Source organism: Ovis aries, chromosome 14, assembly GCF_016772045.2.
Source record: "Ovis aries strain OAR_USU_Benz2616 breed Rambouillet chromosome 14, ARS-UI_Ramb_v3.0, whole genome shotgun sequence".
Classification (NCBI taxonomy): domain Eukaryota; kingdom Metazoa; phylum Chordata; class Mammalia; order Artiodactyla; family Bovidae; genus Ovis; species Ovis aries.
In genome coordinates, this window is record NC_056067.1 from 53,953,243 (window position 1) to 53,976,959 (window position 23,717).

Below are 23,717 nucleotides of genomic sequence, written 5' to 3' on the forward strand. Positions count from 1 at the left end.
ACCAGGTTTTTGGGCAACCCAAGCTGTTGCCCTAGTTGGGTGAAGTCTTATATTACCTTAGTGCGTATATGCCTCATTAGTGTTTGGCCTTAGTTTGCTGAGTGTGTGGGTTAGGCAGACCCAGGCTGTTGAATCTGCTTTAGCTGCTTGTGAGTTGCTGCCTTATGGTTTCTTCTTTCGGCATACTTCCCCCAAGACCAGCTTTCATCATTGGTGTTTTGTCTTCCTTCCAGACTCTTCACACACAGCTTTAATACATTTCACTGCAAATGTTTTCTTCCGAAAACTTAACAAGTTGGTGATTAATTTCTGTAGCAGAGTCATTTTTTTGTTAGAAATATCAAACTCCAGTCTGTGTTTTGTCTTTTAAAAGAGCACACCTGATCTTGGTCTGTCTATATCTCTCTCCTCCACATAGCCGCTTTGACCATGTTGCCATGGACAACTAGACAGAATCACTGCAGTCATAAGCCAAATGAAGCATATCCGACCTCACTTGATTTCACTGCCAAATCTCTGCAGAGGTGAAAGGATAAGTGAAATTCTGCTTCAGTGTCTATACGACCTTTCAGACATGGTTCCCTCCACCCTGGAAAAGCTTAGTAAATGTTGGATAACCATGTAATAGTCAGAGATGATCTGCTTGGTTTTTCAATGAAAGACCTATTACATGATAGGTTAGGATTTGAGTTTGGTTTGCACACCATTGTATCTCATATGTGCATGTATTCAAATGTGGGCTTCAAAGGATGGTTCATCTGTGCATTTTGTCCCTTTAAGATTTTTTTCACTCTGTTTTGTAAGTCCAGATACTGGAACATTTTCCATTTGGACATAAGCCATCCTTCATTTCTTTATCCATAGCAACCACATTTGGTTTACTGTAGGTGTCCTTGAACTTTTAGCCACTAAAGCTTTGTTAGAACTGAAACAAGGGGTTGTGGCTTGTATTAATATAAGGCATGTTCACAGGGTAAGCGTGACTTGTTTGAGCCATGTTTGACTGGTCCTCATAGGTTTTCACACTCACTCTTGACTGCAGAGCTCTGTTCAGTTTGCATGTTCAGCTGCACCTGTCTTGTCTTTTAGATTTGATTTCTCCCTGGGTGGCTGGCAGCCTTTGAATGGCAGTGGAGACACATTTCTCTATGACGATATGTCAGTGTTCAGGCTCCCAGACAGCTGCAAAGAGGTTATCAAATGAAAACATCCTTTGGTAATTTCTTCTCCAACTTTCTCTGTTCAGAAGAAAACATGTGCGATTTAGAAGTTGTCTTCCTGCTCCTGATCACAAAACTTTTCCTGAAAAGATGGTGTCCTGTGCAGTAAAACTTAGCCATTTCCAATACCTCAACTTACTGGAACACGACCTGGAGGCCTCAGAGCAACATTGATGATTCCCCTGAGTGAATCACCAGCTCATTGTCTTAACTCTGAATGGGAGGTCACTTGGGCTATAACCTTTTCTTTTGTCCTTAAATTCAGATTAAGTTTCACATCGAAAACTGTGGAAAAATAATCTTAATGGGACTTGTTTACCTTCTTTATCATCACACATCAGTCAGAAGAAGGGGGGGATAATGCCCTTGTATTTAAACATGATCTTTGGGTAAATTTTAAAAAACTGGTTTTGTTTCTTGCTGTAGCTTAATCAGACTTTAATAGGTTTAATGATTTAGAAATAACTTACTCTGAGTTATATTACTGTCTTTTCATGAAAACTGTGAAATGTGGTTTATGTATATTCATGGTTTAGGGGAAACAAATTCATTGAGTGCCTGTTACTTACTAGCTCGACGTGTTGCAGTTTGGTCACAGAAGGTGGAATGACAGTCTCAATGATTTACATTTTCTGCACACTGAGACCTGCAACTGTTCTTTTGTCTTCTAACCTGAGGATCCAAGGAACCAGTTGTACCAGTTTGAAACTGGCTTTAGACATGCCCAGAGAGACTGTTCATTAAGGTTTATTTAGACTTCTGGGCGGTGAGTCATGGTCTGCCTAACTCACATGCAGCCACTTTTCTTTTCTTCTGCAGGTATGTCTGACTTGCTGCTCCAGGGACGTCATAGTGAAAGTTGACCAGATCTGTCACAAAAATAGCATCAAGTTCTTTACAGGAGATGTTTTTGGCTACCATGGATACACGTTTGCCAATCTTGGAGAGCATGAATTTGTAGAGTAAGTTCAGGGAAAGGAGGAGAGAACATAGCATTTTAAAATGTACTTTTATTCACGGGTAAGAAATGACTGAAATGGTTAGATAGCATCACCGACTCAGTGGACATGAATTTGAGCAAACTCTGGGAGATAGTGAAGGACAGGGAAGCCTGGTGTGCTGCAGTCCATGAGATTGAAGAGTTGGGCATGACTTAGCGATTGAACAACACAACAGCAACAGGAAATGACCTGTTTAAGGAAAGTATTTTACTCTAGTACTTAGAACTTTGGGAAATCAGTTAATAGCTTATTGACTACGTAGATTGTGTGTTCAGAATTGTAGGAGATGTGGCTCCTGCCTTCCAAGTTGATGGTCTCCTCTAGAGCAGGGGTTCCCCAACTCCCAGACCCCCAACTGGTACCAGTCTTTGACCTGTTAGGAACCAGGCTGTGCAGCAGGAGGTGGGCGGAGCTTCACCTCCTGCTCCCCATCACTTGTATTACCACTTGAACCATCCCCCGCCCTGACCATGGAAAGATTGTCTTCCACTGGACTGTTGGCGCCCCCACCCCGACCCCCCACTGTGCCAAAAAGGTTGGAAACAGTTGCTCTAGAACATGAGAAAGGCATTTCTAAGGTGATCAAAGCACACCACTTGGGTGTCTGATCAGTCTGGGCTTTGCTTTCTGTTTAGGGACAACTTGACTAGATTGTATACATTTGTTCTCCAGCTTGGGCTTGTGTGTGTTTAGGTTTGAGAGCTAATAAACTGAGTACTAGTTAGTTAGATGGGCAACTCTGGAGGCAGTCTCAGCCAGAGTCTACCTTGGAACATCTCCAGGGTCCAGAGGCAGCTCTGGTGGTACAAACAGACCTCCTCTTCTTGCACCTTGAGGTTGCAGATCCTGGTAAGTCTCACATGATGAGACCTACCATATTTTGAACTTACAGCTTCTAGATGAAAGATGGTGATGATACCATTCTTGTAAGATGACAAGAGTTGGTTTGGGGGCTGTGACTTTTGACCACCGCCATGCCGATGAGAGAGAGAGAGAGAAGAGACCCTTTGTGGTAGTGAAGCCCCCACCAGGAGTCAAGACAGGAACTGTTTTCTTGCATTGAACTTTTCAGGGGAGCCCCTGAACTCTCTTCAGTCTGCAGGTTTCTTGCCTGTGAAGTCGAGATGGGGGAAGGATAGACATGTTCAGAATCTCTTATAACTCTAATGTGTGATGGCTTTAAGAAAATCTAGTCTTTGAGCATGTTCTAAATGGATAAAGAAGTCACTGTAGAGAAAAGAAGGCCAGATTATTTGAAGGTGAGCTCCCCATGGTAGATGGGAGGAAATGAATTCAGGGAATGTTTACAGCATTTCTTGAGAACATACTATGTGCTTGGCAGTCTGCTAACAATTGGTTATTTCTCTTAATAATCCTGCAGTGGTTATTATTCCCACATAGTAGGTAGATGCCACATCAGGTAGTCTTAGCACCTGGGCTGGGATTTGAGACCAGATCAGTGTGAGATGTTGCTCTTAACCACCATCCATTCCATGCAGTGAGCTGGTGATCCTCTTTTTGTTCTCATGGCATAATTCACAGAGTAAAACTCGATTCTCCCACTTCTCATCCTCTAGGGAGAAAACCAAAGTTGCCAAAGTTAGTCAAGGAGTAGAAGATGGACCTGATACCAAGAGAGCCAAGCTTGATTCATCTGAGACAACCATGGTCAAGAAGGTATGTTGATGTAGCTGATTCACTTTGCTGTACAGTAGACATACAACATTGTAAAGCAACTGTGTGATTGTGTTGTTGTTGTTGTTTTAGTTGCAAATTCATACTTGTTTTAGTTGCTAAGTCATATCTGACTCTTTTGTAACCCCATGGACTGTGTAGCCTGCCAGGCTCCTCTGTCCACAGGATTTCCCAGGCAAGAATGGATGGTGAGGTGGGGAGTGTTAAGTCAAAAAGCCCTAGGATCCTGTAGGCTCCAGGCCATAACCAGGAAAGGAAACATGTAGTCCTGAAGGGAGGAGTCTGGACAGAGTGGACCAGCGCTTATCCCCTTTAAAGGGGGGCAGATATGCTTAGTGCCAGCTAGCTGTTACCATGAGGTTGCGTGTTCAGTAGCTAAGTCATGTCTGAGTCTTTGCGACCACATGGACTGCAGCATACCAGGCTTCCCTGTCCTTCACTATCTCTCAGAGTTTTCCCAGGCTCATGTCCATTGAGTTGGTGATGGCATTCAACCATCTCATCCTCTGTGGCCCTCTTCTCCTGCCCTCAATCTTTCTCAGCATCAGGGTCTTTTCCAGTGAGTCAGCTCTTCACATCAGGTGGCCAAATTATTGGAGCTTCAGCATCAGTCCTTCCAGTGAATGCTCAGGGTTGATTTCCTTTAGGATTGACTGGTTTGATCTTGCAGTCCAAGCGACTCTCAAGAGTCTTCTCTAACACCACAGTTTGAAAGCATCAGTTCTTTAGTGCTCAACCTTCTCTGTAGTCAAACTCTACATGACTGTTGGAGAAACCGTAGCTTTGGCTATATGGACGTTTGTAGACAAAGTGATGTCTCTGATTTTTAATATGCTGTCTGGGTTGGTCATAACTTTTCTTCCAAGGAGCAAGCATCTTTTAATTTCATGGCTGCCATCATTGTCTGCAGTGATTTTGGAGCCCGAGAAATGAAAATCTGTCACTGTTGCTGCTTTTTCCCCATCTATTTGCCGTGAAGTGATGGGACCAGATGCCATGATCTAGTTCATTGAATGTTGAGTTTTAAGCCAGCTTTGTCACTCTCCTCTTTCAGTCTCAAGAGGCTGTTTAGTTCCTCTTCGCTTTCTGCCATTAGAGTGGTATCATCTACATAACTGAGGTTGTTCATATTTCTCCTGGCAATCTTGATTCCAGCTTGTGAGTCATCCAGCCTGGTATTTCACATGGTGTACTCTGCGTATCAGCTAAATAAGCAGGGTGACAATATACAGCCTTGACGTACTCCTTTCCCAATTTGGAGCCAGTCTGTTGTTCCATGTCTGGTTCTAGTTGTTGCTTCTCTCAGGGTCAGGTAAGGTGGCCTGGTATTGCCATCTCTTTAAGAATTTTCCACAGTTCGTTGTGATCTACACAATCAAAGGGTTTAGTGTAGTCAATGAAGAAGAAGTAGATGTTTTTCTGGAGAAAATGTGAACCTAGTGATGCCCAGATGTGATTTTTCAAGAGAGTGAGAAATGTAGATTTTTTTCATATGCTCTGTCTCAGACTTGTTAATGCCAGCAGCCTTTTTGCACGCTGTTCCCTTGCACCGTGTAGAGACTAAAGAGAACGTGTGCCTCCTCACTTACCTGCTCTGTGGGCCAGCAGTTTGAACCTTTGGTGTATGGAGTAGCATAAAGAAGACTGTTGTTGAGCACAAGCCATTACTCTTGTACAGATTTTTTTGCTTTCAAATTGGTAGACAATTTAGTAGGCTCCTTAATGGGCAGGGAGACAGTTTAAACTTGAATTGCTTATTGCTTTTTTAAAATAAAGTTTTTGTTTTTTCCCCACCAAATAACCTTTTAAGAAGAAAGGTCTTGATATTGACAAGTGTTCTCAGGTGTGTATATATATTTTATATATATATATATATTATATATATATTTAATACTGGTATTAAATCACACCCTCTTACAAGTGTGACACTTGGCCTTGGTGTGAAGGGTTTTATGGCTTAAGGGCCTTCTCTGATTGAGGCGGGCCTTTCACGTTCAAATAGAGAGAGCCCTAGCCAGTTAGAGCCCTGAGGCAGCTGGCGAAGTTTCCTGGGAGTCAGACTTCTGGGGAGCCACTTTAGCGAGCTATGAGGAGAATGTGGGCAGCCTGGCAGACCCTGGGTGGCCTCTGCGTACCATTCTGCGGGCTCTTCAGGCACACAGCTCTTTGTGTAGCCTCTTCCTCCACAGGGCCCAATTTGAAGGTATCAAAATATTCCCCAGCTGACATTGTTAGTCAGCTGTTTCACGGGGACAATTCAGGCTTGGATTCCAGCCCTGAGCCGTGAAGGTCGTGAGGCATGCAGGGCATTCCTCATGACAATCTCCGGGATTCCAAACCTTGTCTTTGTGTGGCTGCCCCGGGAGCTGCAGAAGGCTGGGGCCAGGCCGGGGCTCGGCCACCTTGCGAGAATGTGCCGTCTCCATTTTGGCAGTGACTGCTCCACAGTTCCGAAGTTTTCCTCCAATTCAAAAATCCCTGGGTTTAGATTCTGCCCTTTCAACTAGTTGGGCTATGCTCTCAGCCTTGCAGGATGGGGGTGGGGAAGCAGCCACTTCCTGTTTCCTGTGAAAGGCTTCTGGTGAGGGTTCCCTTCCCCTCCCCCCTTTCCTTAGGTTCAACCCTATGTTGTACACCCACTTGTGCTTGAAGGTACACATTGTGCTCCGAAATTAGAAACGTTAAAAAACAAAGAGGAAAAACAGAGCTGTGGTTTTCACACCGTCTAGGAAGATGCTTGGCCAGGCCTTTCTAGCACCTGTGCGAAGGTGAGAACTACAGTGGCGGGCAGATGCCCAGCCCAGAGACTGGTGCTCAGGACACTGTGTGCTTCCTTTGGTGCCCAGGAGGAGTCATCAGAGAGATTTCCCCAGAAACAGGTCTTGGGCACAGGCATGAAGTGGGTACCATATACAGCACGTAAAGGAGATGGCAGCGGTTTTATGATGAGGAAGTGTCTGGAAAGGTTTCCCTGAGGAAGAGTTGTTAGAGTTGAAATGTGAAGAACAGTCTTGCAAGCACCCAAGCCAGGATCAGCAGCCAGTCACAGGAAACAGGGTCAAGAAAAAGCTCAGATGTTGAGACAGAACGACTCTGACTTCCTGGCTCCAAACAGCCAGTTCTTTCTGTATCTGTGAGTTGCAAAATGCCTACTGTGTACAAGGCACTGCATCGGGTGCAGGGAAGTACGTTAGTTGTCTTATCTCCATTTACAGCAGACCCTGAAGCCCGGAGAAGTTAAGGGACCTGCCTGAGATCACACAGCTGTGTCAGAGGAAGGACTGGGTGGGCTTCCCTGGTGGCTCAGATGGTAAAGAATCTGCCTACACTGCAGGAGACCTGAGTTCGATTCCTGGGTCAAGAAGACCCCCTGGAGAAGGGAATGGCAACTCACTCCAGTATTCTTGCCTGGAGACTCCCATAGACAGAGGAGCCTGGCGGCTACAGTCCATGGGGTCACAATGAGTCAGACATGACTGAGGGGCTGACACAGGGAGGGGAGAACACGGGCGGTGGCCGAGGGTGCAGGGGCGCTTTATCACCACAAGGCGCTGCCCCTTGGAGTTTCCAGGATGACTTGAAGTTGGGTGAGGATGCCAGGCTGAAGTATGTGAAAATCAGGGTCACTTCTGAAAACTTTCAGGATGAATGACCGCCAGTGTGCTCCCATGTTGCTGCCCGTGTTTCTTTATTGTTAGGGGGCTGCCGGACAGGAGTGGGTAGATTCTTGGGGGTGGATACTCTCTGTGATAGCTTTTTAAAGATTAAACATAAAGATTTGCTTCTGACATGCTAAGAAATAGACTTAATTTTACCCCTTCTGAAGTAGTGGGTGACTAATTTTGGCCCTGGAAGTCCCTTTTTCATGAATTAGTTGTGAAATTCCACAGTTGAAGAGTGATTCATTGCTTTGATTTCTCCTTTCTGAGCCATTTATTTGTTGACAACTCGCATCCTCCTCTCAGCCCCATCTTTACAGCCACATTCCTGGTGGCTGGCTAGTGGCTCCACCTCTCCTTTGGCACGTTGATGGCAGCACCCGTTGCCCCTCAGATGACTTGGCAGTGCCTCCCTCGTTCACGCAAACTCCATTCGACCTGGGCTGGGGAGTTTGGTTCCCAGCTGTGTTCCTAGTGCAGGGCCCACACGTGCGTGTTCAGGACGTGTGTTCAGTGTACAGGAAGCATAAGATGACCCAACTTGGGAGATTATTGTTGTTGTAAAAAGGATTTGTTCATCAGTTAGGAAGGATTTAACTTTCTTTGTGATTGAATAAATTGATTAGTGTTGTAGTATGTTAGTTCTCATAGTTGAGGTTATTTGAACTGAGCTGAGAACAGACTTTTAAAGAAGACGAGGTTCTTGGTGAAGAATGTGTAGAAGTCTGTTATTGAGTTGTTGCCTGGACCAGAACCTGCAGGCCAGAGAGGTTCAAAACTCCCTCTCAGAGTGACTTGGTATGTTTGTGGTTGGGGGCAGGCAGGGAGGGGGCAGGGTGTACATTGCAGAGGATTTGATGGGAAGTTGATGGCAGGTTTCCCAGGTAGAAGAGTTTTGGAGCGGGTGCTGCTGGTGCCTTGTCTCATCGGAGAGAAGTTTCTCGGTTCTATGGATGAGGAATAGAAGTCCCTGCCAGCATCACAGCACAGTGTGTGTGTGTGATATTTGAGACACAAAAATCATGTGACATCAGTGCAAGTCATAAAACACAACGCTCAAGCAAACACTGTCCACCTTAATAAGCGGAAGGTCTCCAGGACGCTTGTACCGATCTGCGTGTTCTTTCTCTGTCTCCTCAGGTCTGCTGGCACATTGGTGAGGGTTTACTAAGGTATCCAGAGAGTGGGTGTAGGCCGGCTTGGCATGGTGTTTCATCATGTGTTTGTAATCCCAACAATGGAATAACGCTTACTAGGTGATGTTGTAGGGTAGGAATTAAGAATGTAGAGCGAAACCACCACGAAACCACCACCCCGTTTAAAGCAGAAAACACTATTGGGTGGTTGCGGCCACTTGGATGCCCCTCGCCCACATGAGTAACCGCTGTCCTCAGTCATGTTTCTCATTCCCATGCATTTCTTCTTCCTGCTCGACTATGTTTCCAAGCAATACAGAATTGTTTGGCGTGCTTTTTAATTTCTTAAAAATTGGTTTCACATGCTTTTTTGTTGTTGTTGTTCATAGATACTCCCTTTATTAAATGTCTGGTGGCTTGTACCATCCAGAAAATACAATCTTAACAATTCTCCGTGGGAAATTCACCTTTTATTTTTTAAATTTTTTATTTTTAATTGCAGTAGATTTACAATATTATACTAGTTTCAGGTATACAGCACAGTGATTCAGTATTTTACATGTTATACTCTACCAAATGTTATTATACAATAATGGCTGTAATTCTTTATCTGATACAATATAAACTTGCTGCGGTTTTATAAATAGGAGTTTTTCATCTCTTAATCCCATACACATAATTTGTCCCATCACACTTCTGTCTCTCCTATATCTGTGTAGTTGCTAAGTCATGTCCAGCTCTTTGAGACCCCATGGACTGTAGTCTGCCAGGTTCCCCTGTCCACGGGATTCTCCAGGCAAGAATACTGGAGTGGGTTGCCATTTCCTCCTCCATTCCACATGCTTTTTAAGAGCAGCTTTGTGAGGCCATCTGTGTTTGTGTGTAGGTCTGGAGCTTTGCTGTCCATTACGGTAGCCACCAGCCACGTGTGGCCATTCAAATTAGAATTAATAAAATTTAATTTAAAAATTCAGTTCTGCAGTCTCACTAGCCACATTTCACATGCTCAGTAACCACACACGGCCTGTGGCATCCATATTGCAAAGCACCCATATACAGAGTGTTCTTGTCATCATTGCAAGTTCTCCTGGACAACAGTCATTGCAAGACAGTTTTATCGGTGGGTTTTTTGTTTATTTGTTTTGACCACAGAGTATTTGTTGTGTGAAAACATTACTATTTATTCTCCTGTTAATAGGCATTTAGCTATGTAAGTTTTTGCCGTTACAAATTGTGTTGCAGTCAGTGTCACGTGCGTGCCTAGATGATCTCTTTGGGTGGGTGTGTGATTTCTCTAGGGCACAGGAGAATTAGAGTGTGCACACCTTCAGCTTCACCAGCCTCTAAAAAAGGAAGTCTTAAGGCATTTTCTCTATTTACATTCCAACCCAGCAGCATGTAACAGTAACATTTGGTAACTTGGGGCTCTTTTGCCACTCTGCCGAGTGTGAAAACTGTCTCGGGTTGTGGTTGTCAGTTGTTAAAATGCTTTTGAAAACTATAGTCTCTGATAAGTAGGTGTGGAAATTAGACCTCGAAATCTGTAGTTTAAAAGTTGTTTCAGTTCTGATTTACATGCTGCTTTACATCCAGATCTTTATCACTTCTTATAGATGTTCAGCCTGATTTTAAAAAATAAAATAGGGTACTTCCCCAGTGGTCCAGTGGTTAAGAGTCCATGCTTCCATTGCAGGAGGCATGGATTTGATCCCTGGTTGGGGAACTAAGATCCCACATGCTATGCGGCACAGCCAAAAAAAAAACCCACAGAAAACAAAATGGTTTCACAAGTTCCAATGTGGAAAATATAGAACAAACTGAGAAAATGTGAATCTTGCTACCCAGTAATGTCACTATTCTTTTTATGCATGTGCATAATAAATTGGAGTGCTAGTTGATATATGTAAATATATGCAAGACATACATAATGACCTAATGTATGTGGCATATATATATATATGTGTGTGTGTGTGTGTGTGTGTGTTGTCTTTCCTTTTTTCACTCTGTGTGTTTTCATAAGCACTCCTCAAATCTTTGTGTCTCCTTTGGAGAGCATGCTTCTGTTCTACTCTATTTTATTTATTGAGCTATAGTTGGCATACAATTGGAGAACATGATTTTTAAGTGGCTGTCTGGTAGGTCTTCCTCGCTTTGCCTTGCCGTGATCTGTTGAGCCAGTTTCCTATTGCATAGAGGTTATTGCAGTCTCCCACTATCTAAATGGCTCAGCACAACCCCATAATTTGATAGCTGATAGACTGTGTGGAGAATTCATCTTTTATATTTATTGTTGGGCTTTTTGGCAAATGAAAGGCAGGTGGGTCTTATCAGCTCCTGGGTATTTGTTGAAAATTCTGCTCCATTCAGTGCTGTGCCTTTCACTGTGGTCTCTGCATCAGGAAGCTGCTACCCAGTGTAAGAAGGCTTGTTATTAGTCTTAACTAGACTCTCAGATTGAAATCCTCAAGGCCCAGAATGATCAGGAAGGAAAATGGACAGTGGAGGGGAGTGGGTGAGGCCTACCAGACAGGGATTCGTGAGCTGAGGGCATGGTGAAACAGGAGGGGTTACTTCGTTTGGGGGAATGGTAGCGGCTGCTACCTGGCAGGCTTTGTGGCTGCTTCATCTGAAGGCTCTTTACTCCCTGAAAGCGGTGTCAGGCAGCCTTTTCTCTTTATAAACTCGACGCCAGTGAGGTGGGTAAGGCAGGCACCGCCTTTTGCATCTATTCTACTACAGATTAGGCAGCTTGGTTAAGTTTTATTTTTGTTATGAGCCACAATAGTAGAATTTGGATACTTTGAACCAAAAAAGGGGGCATTAATTGGAGGCAGACTTCAGTAGCCCAAGAAGCATGGAGTTTTATTCCTGTGATCTGAGAAGAGGAAAAACCAGGGCAGCTGGGAGGCCCTGGAGGCAACAGGAATCTGGCCTCTCTCTTGAGAGTTCTGCCATGAATGTGTCTCTATTTCCAGCTTTCATATTCTTGATTAAGGAATCTGGTGGGCCTGGCTTGGGTCGTGGGACCATCTCAGACTCTGTCACCTGTGCTGGTGGGTTGGTACACATTAAAGCCAAGGCCACAGGGGCCTCCTCCTTAGATCCCAGGAAACTTCTCCAAAAGTTGTCTGCCACAGACCCAAGAGAGGTGAAGTCACTGGTCCACAGTCAAAGACTAGTGGCAGAACTGGGACTAAATCTGCCCTAAAGTTGGGAAGGGCAGAGGGCCTCTACCCTTGGCCGTGGTGCTCTAGAAGGTCCCACTCCGGCCTTCCTCCAGCCATTCCCCTCACAGGGTAAGGATCCCATGAGATCAGGAAGGTACATCTGCCTGGGTCCCATAGCCTTGCCCCCAGTTCTGAACCCCATTCTGGGTACCTGGACCCCTGGAATCTCCTGGCCAGATAGCCTCAGGCTCACTTTCTAGGCTGCTTCCCTGTCTGCCTCTGGAGTGTGGACCTTACCACAGCGTCTGAATGCCTCGGCCTGAGGATTGGATGTTTTGGTAGGGAAGGATGGGCAAAACCTTGTGCAAAATCAGGTTCAAAGCTCCTTACGTTGTGGGTGAGCCAGAATGAGACGGGGGCGACCTTCCCAGGGTGCCCCTGTGGCACAGGACTCCCACAGAGTGTGAGAATTCCAAATTTGAACCTAGTTTTCTAGGTGGTTATGAAGGAGGTTTATTTGTCAAGGCTGGAGAATACAATATACTTTACTTAATAGCTTATTAGTGTGATTTATAACTGAATATGTAGACATGATATATGGGTTTTCATTTGTACTCTTACCCTCAGGCCCTGAGAGCATTAGAGGCAGGCCTGTCTCAGACTGATTCTAGAACCAACTTTTTTCCCCCTTATTCTTCATATAATGGCTTAACAAATCAGTGGATTCTTAGCATTGGTCTTACTTAGCCAGGCAAACTACAAAAATTTTGAATGAAAGTCTTGGTGGGTTTTGAAACCTGGTAAGACGTTTCCTTATTGTGATGGCATCTCCAGGTCGTACTGCTGATGGCTTGATCTGTGTGGTAAGACTTGTTAAGAAGGGGCTGGCAAGTCTATATCAAGCACTAAATGTCCCTCTGGTTTACTGCATGACTTAGCTTCTAAGGTCAGACAGACCCATTGACCAAAAGGTTTGAGGGCAGTACAACCATCCTGTATCCCAGCTCTTACAGTGGGCCCAAACCCCAGAGGAGTGATCATGGGGAGGCGGAAAGCCACTTTACACACCATGGCTGTTTTTCATTTTCACCAGCAGTTTGTGTTTTCACCTTTCAGGTCCATTTTGATCTGCAGCTGTGGGAACTGCCTGGCAGCTAATGGGTCTTGGCTCCCTTAGCCTGTAAATTGCGCCATTGTTGTCTTCCTTCTGTTTTATTTTTCTTTTTGCTGTGGGGGTGGGGGGGAGTCGGTAGAGGGAAGAAAGGAAGACACACACCTCTGTAAGTCTGAAGGTTTATACACTTGCACACACACATGTACTAGCTTAAACTTGGTAGAAGTAGCTGACAACTAGATGAGGATAAGGTGCCACTGCCTTACTCCCACATATTTTAGTCTGTATTTTCTCAAATAAGGTATTCTCCGTGATCAGAAACCAGCCATCACAGTCAGGAAAAATATCTGGATAAGTCACTGCCATCTAAATCCTCAGACCCTGTTTAGGGTTTGCTGGTTATTCCAGTCATGTCCTAACAGCAAAAGGATCCGGGTCAGAATGGGATGCAACTAGATTTTCATGACATCTAAAGGTTGCAAGCCAGTTATTTTGTAAAATGTCTCTTAGTTTGGGTTCCTCTGATGTTCCTTGTAATTAGACTCTTGCTACACATCTTTGGGAAAAATACCACCACATGGATGCTTCTCATTGCGTCCTGTGGTCTGGTGCGTGGTTTCCATGTGCTGCTTTACTGGTTGTGTTAATTTTGATCATTTGAGTAAGGTTACTTTCCATATTAGTCCTTTGAAAACAATTTTTTTTTATCCCTGTGTGACTAATAGGTATTTTGTGGAGAAGTATTTTGAAAATATATAAATACTTCATTCCTTAAAAAACTTTGCTCATTAGCTAATTTTAGATCTAAAGGATTATAGTTTACTTAAAAGTACTATCTATTATTCTTTACTTTTATCCTCAGATTGGTCCAGATTTGACCAGTGGAAGTTTCTTTAAGCTGAATTGTTACCTCGACATGTCCCATCATTCTTTGGGGCACTTTTCCTGTTTCAGGCTCCTCTCATGTTGCAGCTTTGCAGTCAGTCATTTCTCCAAGGAGAAATGCGTCTTTTAGTGGTGATTAGAAACCAGACTCTGTGTTTTAGATGTGCTTGTTGCTGCTAGAGTATCATTGCTTTTAGACTTTCTCAGTGTACACAGCAGGTAAATATTTGTATGTGTACACATACACTTGCGTTTACATTTATTTCTTTATCTGTCTGTATATATGGAAAATGAGCTCACGGCAGTAACTCTCAACCACAGGCTTCATTCTAATTCTCTCTGTTTCCCCAGTTCTGACTCTCTTCTTCTCTGACAGTGAAGCCTTGCTGCCCAGATTCTCAGTGTCTTTTCTTGTCGCATCAAGTCCTTGGATGTGATCGGGCTCCTGCTGCTGCCCTCTGAGGATGCCCTCCTTGCCCTGCCCTGCCCCCTCCAGTCCAGCCACCAGCTCTCCACACACACGTTCTTTCCCTGTCCTTCAGTCCCAGAAAATGGCTTTTGGACTTCATTGTTTAGGAAAGGGAAAGAAAACTATTTTCTTATTCATAATTAGTTGTTTGTATTTTAACATATATCTCTCATGGCATTTTTAAAAGAAAATTTGATGTAGGTTACTAGGTTTCAACTGTATTTCTTCCTGCTGTAGGGAGAAGGAATGCTGTTATTCATGGGTATTGTTGTTTGTGTCTGTTTACTAACACAGAGAATATTTCATTGAGTATCTTTAGACACATTTTATTGGTCACTTGTGAAGGAATTTCCATGGCGTAAATACCTCCAGAGTCAGAATGGACAGAGCTTTGCTCTGTCTTCCTGCAGTTCAGGGAGTCCATAGCATTGATCTCTGTGACCCCAGTGCCCAGGGGAGCTCACAGTAAGTGCTCAGGAAGTGTTTATTGGATTTGAGTGGGCCTCAGCTTCTTTTCGGAGAAGGCAATGGCACCCCACTCCAGTACTCTTGCCTGGAAAATCCCATGGACGGAGGAGCCTGGTATGCTGCAGTCAGTGGGGTCGCCAAGAGTCGGACACGACTGAGTGACTTCACTTTCACTTTTTACATCCCTGCATTGGAGAAGGAAATGGCAACCCACTCCAGTGTTCTTGCCTGGAGAATCCCAGGGACGGGGGAGCCTGGTGGGCTGCCATCTATGGGGTTGCACAGTCGGACATGACTGAAGCGACTTAGCAGCAGCAGCTTCTTAGTGAACAAGGAAACCTAGTAATGGTGATGAGTTACGGCCTGGTGATTTGAAGTCGATGTATTTTATCCTTGGGCTTCCCTTGTGGCTCAGTTGGTAAAGAATCCACCATGCTGGAGACCTGGGTTCGATCCCTGGGTTGGGAAGATCCCCTGGAGAAGGGAACGGCTACCCACTCCTGTATTCTGGCCTGGAGAATTCCATGGACTGTATTGTCCATGGTGTCACAAAGAGTTGGACACGACTGAGCGACTTTCACTATTTTATCCCTAAACAGTCTTGTCTTTTTTTTTTTTTTTTAAAACAGAAGGTGGTCTTCTGCTCCGTCAAAGAGGCGCTGGAAGTGGACTGGAGCAGTGATAAAGCAAAGGCAGCTCTGAAGCGCACGACTCCGGATTACTTCCTCCTTCAAGGTGAGCCCTGAAAGCAGGTGCTTGGCGTGCGCTTTGTGCTCTCATTTCTGCACATGAGGCTGCATAGCCCAGAAGGTTCCTTGAGGTTGTCCTGAGCCAAGTTTCCCCTTAGTTGGTTCTAAGTGGTCACTTAGGACAACAGAGTGAACAGAGAGGAGGCCCATCATTGAGCTCTAGTTTCTTTACGATTTCTGCTTATTTTAAATTATGTGTTGAAATGAACTGCTTTCTGAAATTGAGCCCAAGATAACAGTGTTATAAATCAAGCTCCTGTCATCACCACTTTTCCCTCTTCAGAGTTCTTCCTGCTCAAAACCAGCGTTCCTCTCCTGAGAGATTTTCTCCCATCTCTCACCATCACTGCCAATGTTCAGAGGGCCTTAGATGGGTGTTGGTTTGCCATCTCAGTGGTCTTGTGCTTAACACTTTATTATTATTATTTTTTAAAATACCCACGGAATGTGGGATCTTGGTTCCCTGACCAGGGATCGCACCCTTGCCCTCTGCATTGGGAGCACAGAGTCTTAACCACTGGACTCCAGGAAAGTCCCTGTACTTTAATTTTTTAATTTTATTTTTAAAACAGTAATCATGAACATTGAGTGCTTACTAGCAAGAGCCAGTGGGAGTTGATGTGTTATCCCTTAGTTCACAGACAAGAGAGCTAAGGCACAGAAAAATTGAGGTTCCTCTTGTTCTCAAGGTGAGCAAGTATGTAGATCACATGGGTTTGTTAGCATAAAAATAATCCATATCTGTTACAGAAAATACCAGAAAAGCCCGAAGAAAAAGAATCACCTTGACAGTTTTGTACTTTTGGGGATGTGCTTCTCAACTCTCCCTCCTCAATGCTGGGACATAGACACCCCTCTGTAAACAGCTGTTAATTTGCAGAGGTTTGGGCATAGCCTCGGTGTTTCTAACTGCCACTTATAAGGGGAGTCAGCTAGTATTTGAGTTTACCATAACCTGGGGATTCTCAGCCAGGGGCAGTCTTGCCCTCAAGGCAAGTAAGTGTCTGGAGACATTTTTGGTTGTTCTGACTGGGGTTGGGGTTGGGAGAGAGTTAATGTTGCTTCATATCTTAAGACAGCCCCTAGGACAGAGTGCTCTGGCCCCCAGAGTCAGCAGTGTTGCAGTTGAGAGACCCTGATCTACAACCCTTTTGCAGTTTCCAGAGTACTTTCTTGTCCATCTCCTCATCACATCTCCCTGGTGAGATGGACAAGGTAGGAATTATCCCCAGTTTGGTTTCTGGGGGTGAGGAGGCAGAGACCCAGACAGGCTCGTGTTTGCCTTAAGAGGACACCAAGTGAAAGCCTCTCAGTCATGTCCGACTCTGTGATCCTGTGGACTGCAGCCGCCAGGCTCCTCTGTCCGTGGGAGTCTCCAGGCAGGAGACTGGAGTGGGCTGCCATGCCCTCCTCCAGGGATCTTCCCAACCCGGGGATCGAACCTGCATCTCTTACATCTCTCCTGCATTGGCAGCTGTGTTCTTCACCACTCACGTCACCTGGGAAGCCCAAGAGGACACCAGATGCAGGTGTAAGAGAGGCGGGACCTGAGCAGCCGGGTCTTTGAAATCTAATGGATTAAATACCTTATGAGGCACCAGGTAATAAGAGCATCCGTGCTCCACTCTCAGTGCCCTGTGAGTGTTAGCTTGTTGGATCCTCGCCGCACGCACATGAAGATTCTGCTGTACACCCCTCTGTACACATAAGGGGTAGACTGGTAAAGACACAGGCCCGTGGTCCTCCCTATCCTCAGGAGCCTGTCACTGAGATGGGGAGGCAGGACTCGTGCCCTGGAGACCGGATGGGGGAGGGTGTATAATTCATCCCAAAAGACTCTGCTGACCATCACCATCAGAAGTTACAAGGGGCTGGGGAATCAACAGGACTTGAGGAAGAAGCAGGAGCTTTATATTATGAGGGACATGGCAGGCAGTGGTACACGGTTATTCAGAACTGCTGCTTTGCAATCAAAACAGACCTGCCTTCCAGTCCTGGCTCTGTCATTTTTTTTTCCCAAGTGGATGAGGTTGAGCCACAGACTTCAATTCCTAGAGGCTCCCTCAGATTCCCCTCTGACCATGGGGGTGTTGACAGTGCTGGCCTCAGAGGGCTTTTGTGAGGCTTGGATGATACCCATGCAAGAGGCTTAGCCCAGAGCAAGTCCTAGAGACCTGTCTAATCTAGCTGTGTGCTTGGAGGCTGGAGGTACTTGCTGGTGTATAGTACGGTGTTAGGGTTGACTCAGTTTACCCTTAATTCCATACTTGAGTAGGTATTATCATAGCAGCAATCCTGTCGGGCTTTAGTTTTTTTGCCTGTTTCATGTGTTTACTTCCCTCTTCTAAATGGTAACTAATTCTCTTTTTAGTTTCAAAGCTTTGCATTTGGAGATTAAGACTATGTTCATAACTAATAATGATAGTTAGTTTCTTTATTATGATAAAAACATGTACCATAAAGTTGATCACCTTAACCATTTTTATGTGTAGTTTTTTTTTTTTTCTTTTTGGCTGCATTTGGTCTTCGTTGCTGCGTTTTTGCTTTCTCTAGTTGCAGAGAATGGGGGCTACTCTCTAGTTGTGGTGCGTGGGTTTTTTTTTGTGGTGGTGTTTTTTGTTGCAGAGCATGGACTCTAGAATGAGGGCTCAGTAGTTGTGGCTCACAGACTTGGTTGCTCTGCGGCATGTAGAATCTTCCCAGACCAGGAATCAAACCCAGGTACCCTGCATCGGCAGGCAGATTCTTAACCACTGGACCACCAGGGAAGTCCGTGTGTATAGTTTTGTAACATGTATGTGTGTGAGTCGTTGAGTCATGTCTGACTCTGCGAACCCATGGACTGTAGCCTGCCAGGCTCCTCTGTCCATGGGATTCTCCAGGCAAGAATACCGGAATGGATTGCCATTTCCTTCTCCAGGGGATCATCCCAACCCAGGGATCTAGCCCAGGTCTCCTGCATTGCAGGCAGATTCTTTACCATCTCAGCCATGAGGGAAATGTCCATAGTTTTGTAATAGGGAATTTTAAAAAAGGAGGCGACTCCACATGTCATACCATCTGGTCAAGGCTGGCAGCTGTGTGCTTCCCACTCTTCCCTCAACCCCTGTGGCAGACGTGGCTAAGAAAGCCTCCTCGTTGACCAGCCACTTCTCTCAGAGCCTCAGAATCCTCTCGACAGCACTGCCTGCAGTCCTCTCTGGGCATACAGATGAGCCCACTTCTCAATTCTAATTAGTCCACTTACGAGCTTATAAGAAGACCTAGAAGGGAAGTGACTCCTCCTCCTGGCTATAGAGCACACCAGTGGCAATATCAGGCCTAAAACCCAGGTCTAAAACCATGCACATCCGCGTCCACCCCACGCCACACGCACACACACCACACACGTCTGCGCCCACCCCGCGCCGCCCCCCCCACACCCCACACATCCGCACCCCACCCCACGCCACACACACACACACCTGCACGTCCGCGCCACGTGCGCACACACACACCACGCACGTCCGTGCCCATGCCGTGAGACACACACCCACACACACCCGCACGTCCTCGCCCACCCCGCACCGCACACACATTCACACACCACACATCCGCACCCACCCCGCGCCACACACACATAAGCACACACACCCGCACGCCCGCGCCCACCCTGCGCCACACGCACACACACACACACACACCGTGCACGTCTGCGCCCACCCTGCGCCGCACACACACATGCACACACGCACAGTGCTCTTGCTGAGTTTTCCAGATACCCAGCACAGCCTTCGCTTTTCTCTTTGCAGCAGGTGACGCGTCCTGACTTCTTGCGTGCTGTCCCATGCATGTTCCTGATGTTTTGTTTTGTTTCGCCCTCATGGGTCATCCTGTGCCCTGTGTCTTTCCAGATATGCTGCAACTGGAACTCTTAGGAGTGTTCCAGCAGTGAGCATCAGGGTCTGGTTAGCTTTCTGGGGGCTTTTCACATGTGATTAACTCCTTGATTAAGGACTGGACTGAGCTTCTGGAAGTGGAGGGCAGAGGCTCTTATGATCTCTTTCCCTAGGGGAGTCTGGCCGGCAGCTTAGACTTCTGCCAGAATTCAGCTTGTAAGTGTTAAGCGACTTGCTTTCTTTTACTTGATGGCCTTAAGTGCTTCGGAAGAGATCTTGGAGCATACATAGAATGACCTCATTTGTCTTGTTGGCTGCAAAATGTGTTTCTCTGGTCTTTTGTGACTAGTCTTACCAAATGTAAGTTGTTTTCAGCTTTTCTCAGTCCTTGGAATTTGTTCCCAAGAGCCTTTCTAGGAATGTGACTGATACACCTGATGATGCCTTAGGAATTCCTAGTGAGGTCAGAGTGCAAGGTCAGAGAACTTGACTGTGATACATACATGAGGATACCTTGCAGAGAACCCAAATGGAACACTTAGTAGGTGCCCAACAAATAGTTTATACGTGAGTGACTAGTTTGCCTGTCTGGTCATTTCTTCCCCCCTCCCTCTGGTGTCCCCACAGGCTTCTCTTGCCTGCCTACTCCCCTGGGCACCCATCAGGCTTTTGATACCAGTGTCACCCAGCTCTGGCCTGCCCCACACATGTAGACGGTCCTCACCCCATTCACCATCCAGCCCCTGTGAAACAGTTGCCCTGCTGTCCGTGTGCATGTGTTTGCTTTGTTGGGGTGTGAGTGTTTTTCCAGTTTACTTCATAAGATAGTGGCCAGACTGCACACTTCCTGCTGCATTTTCCACTATCTCGAGAGTCAGCCTCACCATCTGTGAGCAAAAGGTCTCATCTTTTTATTATTCTCCCATGGCATGTTGCAAAACATTAAGTGTGAGCTGGTTTCCTGTGGCAAAAAGTTGACTTTGATTTGTTCTTTTTGAGGTTACTGTGAGTTTATCATAACAGGAGTGCTAAAAATAATTGAGTCTCGTATGGAAACAGCATTCACTTACCAGCATGAACAATAACACGCAGGTTTAGCCCAGACCAGGAAGACATGGACTTCATCTTGAGATGTGAATTACTGAGCAGAGAATCTTTGGCAATCCTGACTTTTCTCAGTCTGTTCTGACGAGTCATGGAAAAGTACTTAGGCTGTCTTTGAACCACAGAATTAATGCTGAAAATAATCTTAAGACCATTTTTGGAGCACCTGCCATGCTCCAGATCTCGTGCCTGGAGATCGTCACGGGAAGAAGAAGCCTCCTTGCCAATGGAAAAGACAGGCAGAGATAATCCTGCTTGTGAGGGAAGCTGTAACAGAGGGCTATTGACAAAGCTGTCGTGTTGTGCTGGTCTGTTTTTCAATATGTGTGAATTATTCGACAATCGAAAGCAAACTGTTCTGAGAGCTCAGGGAACTTGGGGTCTGGTTGTCTTTGGGGAATTGGGAAGGCTTCAGAGAGGAGGAGACATCTGAGCTGGATTTTGAAGAATAGGTATTTGCCAGGTGGTAGAGGGAGGTGAGAGTATTGTGGGCCAGAGAAGCAGCGCCTGCAGGCGGCCAGCAGGGTGGAGACCGTGGCCCCGCGAGGCTGGAGCTTGGTGCGAGCCAGCCAGACATGAGATCAGGGCCTTGCTTTTTTAGGTTTCTGTTCTTACAGCCAGTGGTTTCCCAAGAGGATATCAGACTCCCTCAGGGAACATTTGAAATACAGGTTCCTTGGTTCTACTCAGACTTACTGAATCAGAACAGCTCAGAGTGGCTGGCATCTGCGTTGTTGCACACCTCCCAGGTTTCTAAAGGACCAGTCAACTAGAGGGAAGCCATTGCCCGAGGAGACGGGGAGCCCCGTCCTGTGTCAGAGCCTTGGTTCACTCATCTGCAGTTTTATTTTAAGACGTGTTAAATGCTGTATTTCAGACGAGGACATGACTGAGGCAGGGCTAAGAAGATAACCCCATGTGGCTCTTGAATGCACTGTTTTGTCTATAGACCCTCAGACTAAAAAAATAGCTGTAAACAAATATTGAACTTGAGTTAGGTTTGTTTTTTACAGTGGTGTAGGTTAGAAATTCTGAAACTTATTTACTCTTTATTCTAGGATACCATCTGAGCCACCAGGGAAGCCCTAGATGGAGCAAATAGGCAAATATATTATGGATAATGAGACTCGTATTTTTTTATTGCCAGAAAGGGGAGTTTGTTAGTTGCCCTTGTTGTTTTAGTCGCTCAGTCGTGTCTGACTCTTTGTGACCCCATGGACTGTAGCCCATCAGGCTCCTCTGTCCATGACATTTTTCGGGCAAGAATACTAGAGTGGGTTTTAATTTCTGTCTCAAGGGGTCTTCCCAACCAAGGGATCGAACCCATGTCCCATGAATTGTCAGGAGGATTTTTTTTACCATTGAGCCACCTGGGAAACCCTCTCTACTTCAATTGGAATTGGAGTCATCTGGATGAACTCATGGTTTTTTTTATACGTAGGTATAGAAATAGATGCATGTGTGTCCATCTATTTACATTTTTTATTATTTTTAAAAACATTTATTTAGCTGCTCCAGATCTTAGTTGTGGCATGCAAGATCATTTTAGTCATGGCCGGTGCGATCTAGTTCCCTGACCAGAGATCTAGTTCCCTGACCATCCAGGCCGGTGGGTCCCTTACATTGGGAGCACGGAATCTTAGCCACTGGACCACCAGGAAAGTCCCCATGTGTTCACATTTATACATATGTGTTTCCCAGCTCTAACTAATAGCCATGAACAGACTTCATGGTTGTTAACATGCAGAGAACCAGGACTCCTTGGAGAAAGGGCTGGTTCTGGGCCTGGGGTAGGAAATTTACAGGTGTGCTTGGAACATCCTGCTCTACCCGAATGTGAGGACGTGTACAGAGAATGACAGTCGTGTCTGCGTGAAGGTCACAGGAGTCAGTTTGAAGGGGCGCCTGCTGATCAAATCTGGGAGAATTTGAGGATCAGATAAATCATGATCGTAGTTGATTACAACCCATAGAATAAAATAACTCATGAACCTATGCTGATAATTGAATAAATAAATAAATGAGGGAGAGGGGAAAGTTGTTTTGTTTTTTTAAAAAACAGAAAATAATAAATACATCAAGAATGAGGAAGATTAAAAGAAATCTGTGTTTGGCCATCATACTGGTAGTATTGTTTTAAGGATCATTGATGGATGCTAAAACGAATAGGAAAGTAGGCTGTGAAGCAGCATAGATGTCTTCCCAAGATACTTTTTGATTTATTAGAGAGATACTAGAGAACGCTGGCAGGTTGTCCCTCCACCAAGAGATCACAGTTAACATTCCAGGAATAGGACAGTAGGTCTCACGCGCCCGCTTGGGCCCACTGAGCAGGTGGGAGATGGAATAATAAGGAGCTCCGCGCTGCTGGACTGGCCTCTGGTTCCCGGCCCAATTATGAGGAAGCATCAGACGCACTTGGACTGAGAAGATTCTGTAAAATAAATGGCCTGTACTCTTCAACAGTGTCGTTAAAGACCCAGGAACTCCATTTCAGATTAGAGAAGGATGAAGAGACAGGGTAGCTAAATGGAACACGGACTTCCCAGACTGGATCTGAGAGCAGAAGTTGTTTTTTTTTTTTGCATTTGCTTTCAAAGACATCAGTGAGACAGTCAGTAAAATTTCAAAAAGATCTGTTGAGTAGGTAGTAATACTCGATCGATGTTAATTTTCAGTTTTGATAACTTTTGCGGTTCTATGAGAATATTCTTGTTTAGGGGAAATACACAGTGAAGTGGGGTTCCTGGAGCTGGTGGATCAGACCTTGGGCCTGCCGTGGTGGGATTAGAATCTTTTCTAAGGTGGCCGATTGTTCTTGGTTCATAAGTCCAGCCCAGCAGATTTGGAGTTTCTGTCTGCTTTGTGCCACCCCTAGAACCTTGATGTCTCCAGATTGGGATTTGGAGGACAGGCATTTTGGTTCTACTGTCATATAGTTCTTGGCCTCGAGCAAGCCCCTTCACCTTATGGCCTCTATTTTCTCATATAGGAATGGGGGAGATGTTGATAACCTGCTCCCAAAGATCATGTGTAGGAGAGCTTTAGAAATCGTCCTGTCTTCTTCTTTTAATGTTAACCTTCTGAGTAAAATAGTCGGATGTCTCAGAGGAAACTGCCATTTCATGTGTATTCTTCCAGAACTTTCTAGTATTTTGTGCTTCATTCTTCC

General features: G+C 45.4%; 1 protein-coding gene across 2 annotated transcripts in view; it reads left to right on the top strand.

The window, feature by feature from the left end:
• The window catches only part of SAE1 (SUMO1 activating enzyme subunit 1), a 60,136-nt gene that overhangs the window by 17,155 nt on the left and 19,264 nt on the right, over window positions 1–23,717 (top strand). For both annotated transcript variants that reach the window (XM_060398145.1, XM_004015334.6), the window contains exons 4-6: window positions 2,040–2,182; window positions 3,799–3,898; window positions 15,444–15,549. In XM_060398145.1, coding sequence (XP_060254128.1) covers window positions 2,040–2,182; window positions 3,799–3,898; window positions 15,444–15,549 — 349 coding nt within the window. The remainder of the gene's footprint in view (window positions 1–2,039; window positions 2,183–3,798; window positions 3,899–15,443; window positions 15,550–23,717) is intronic.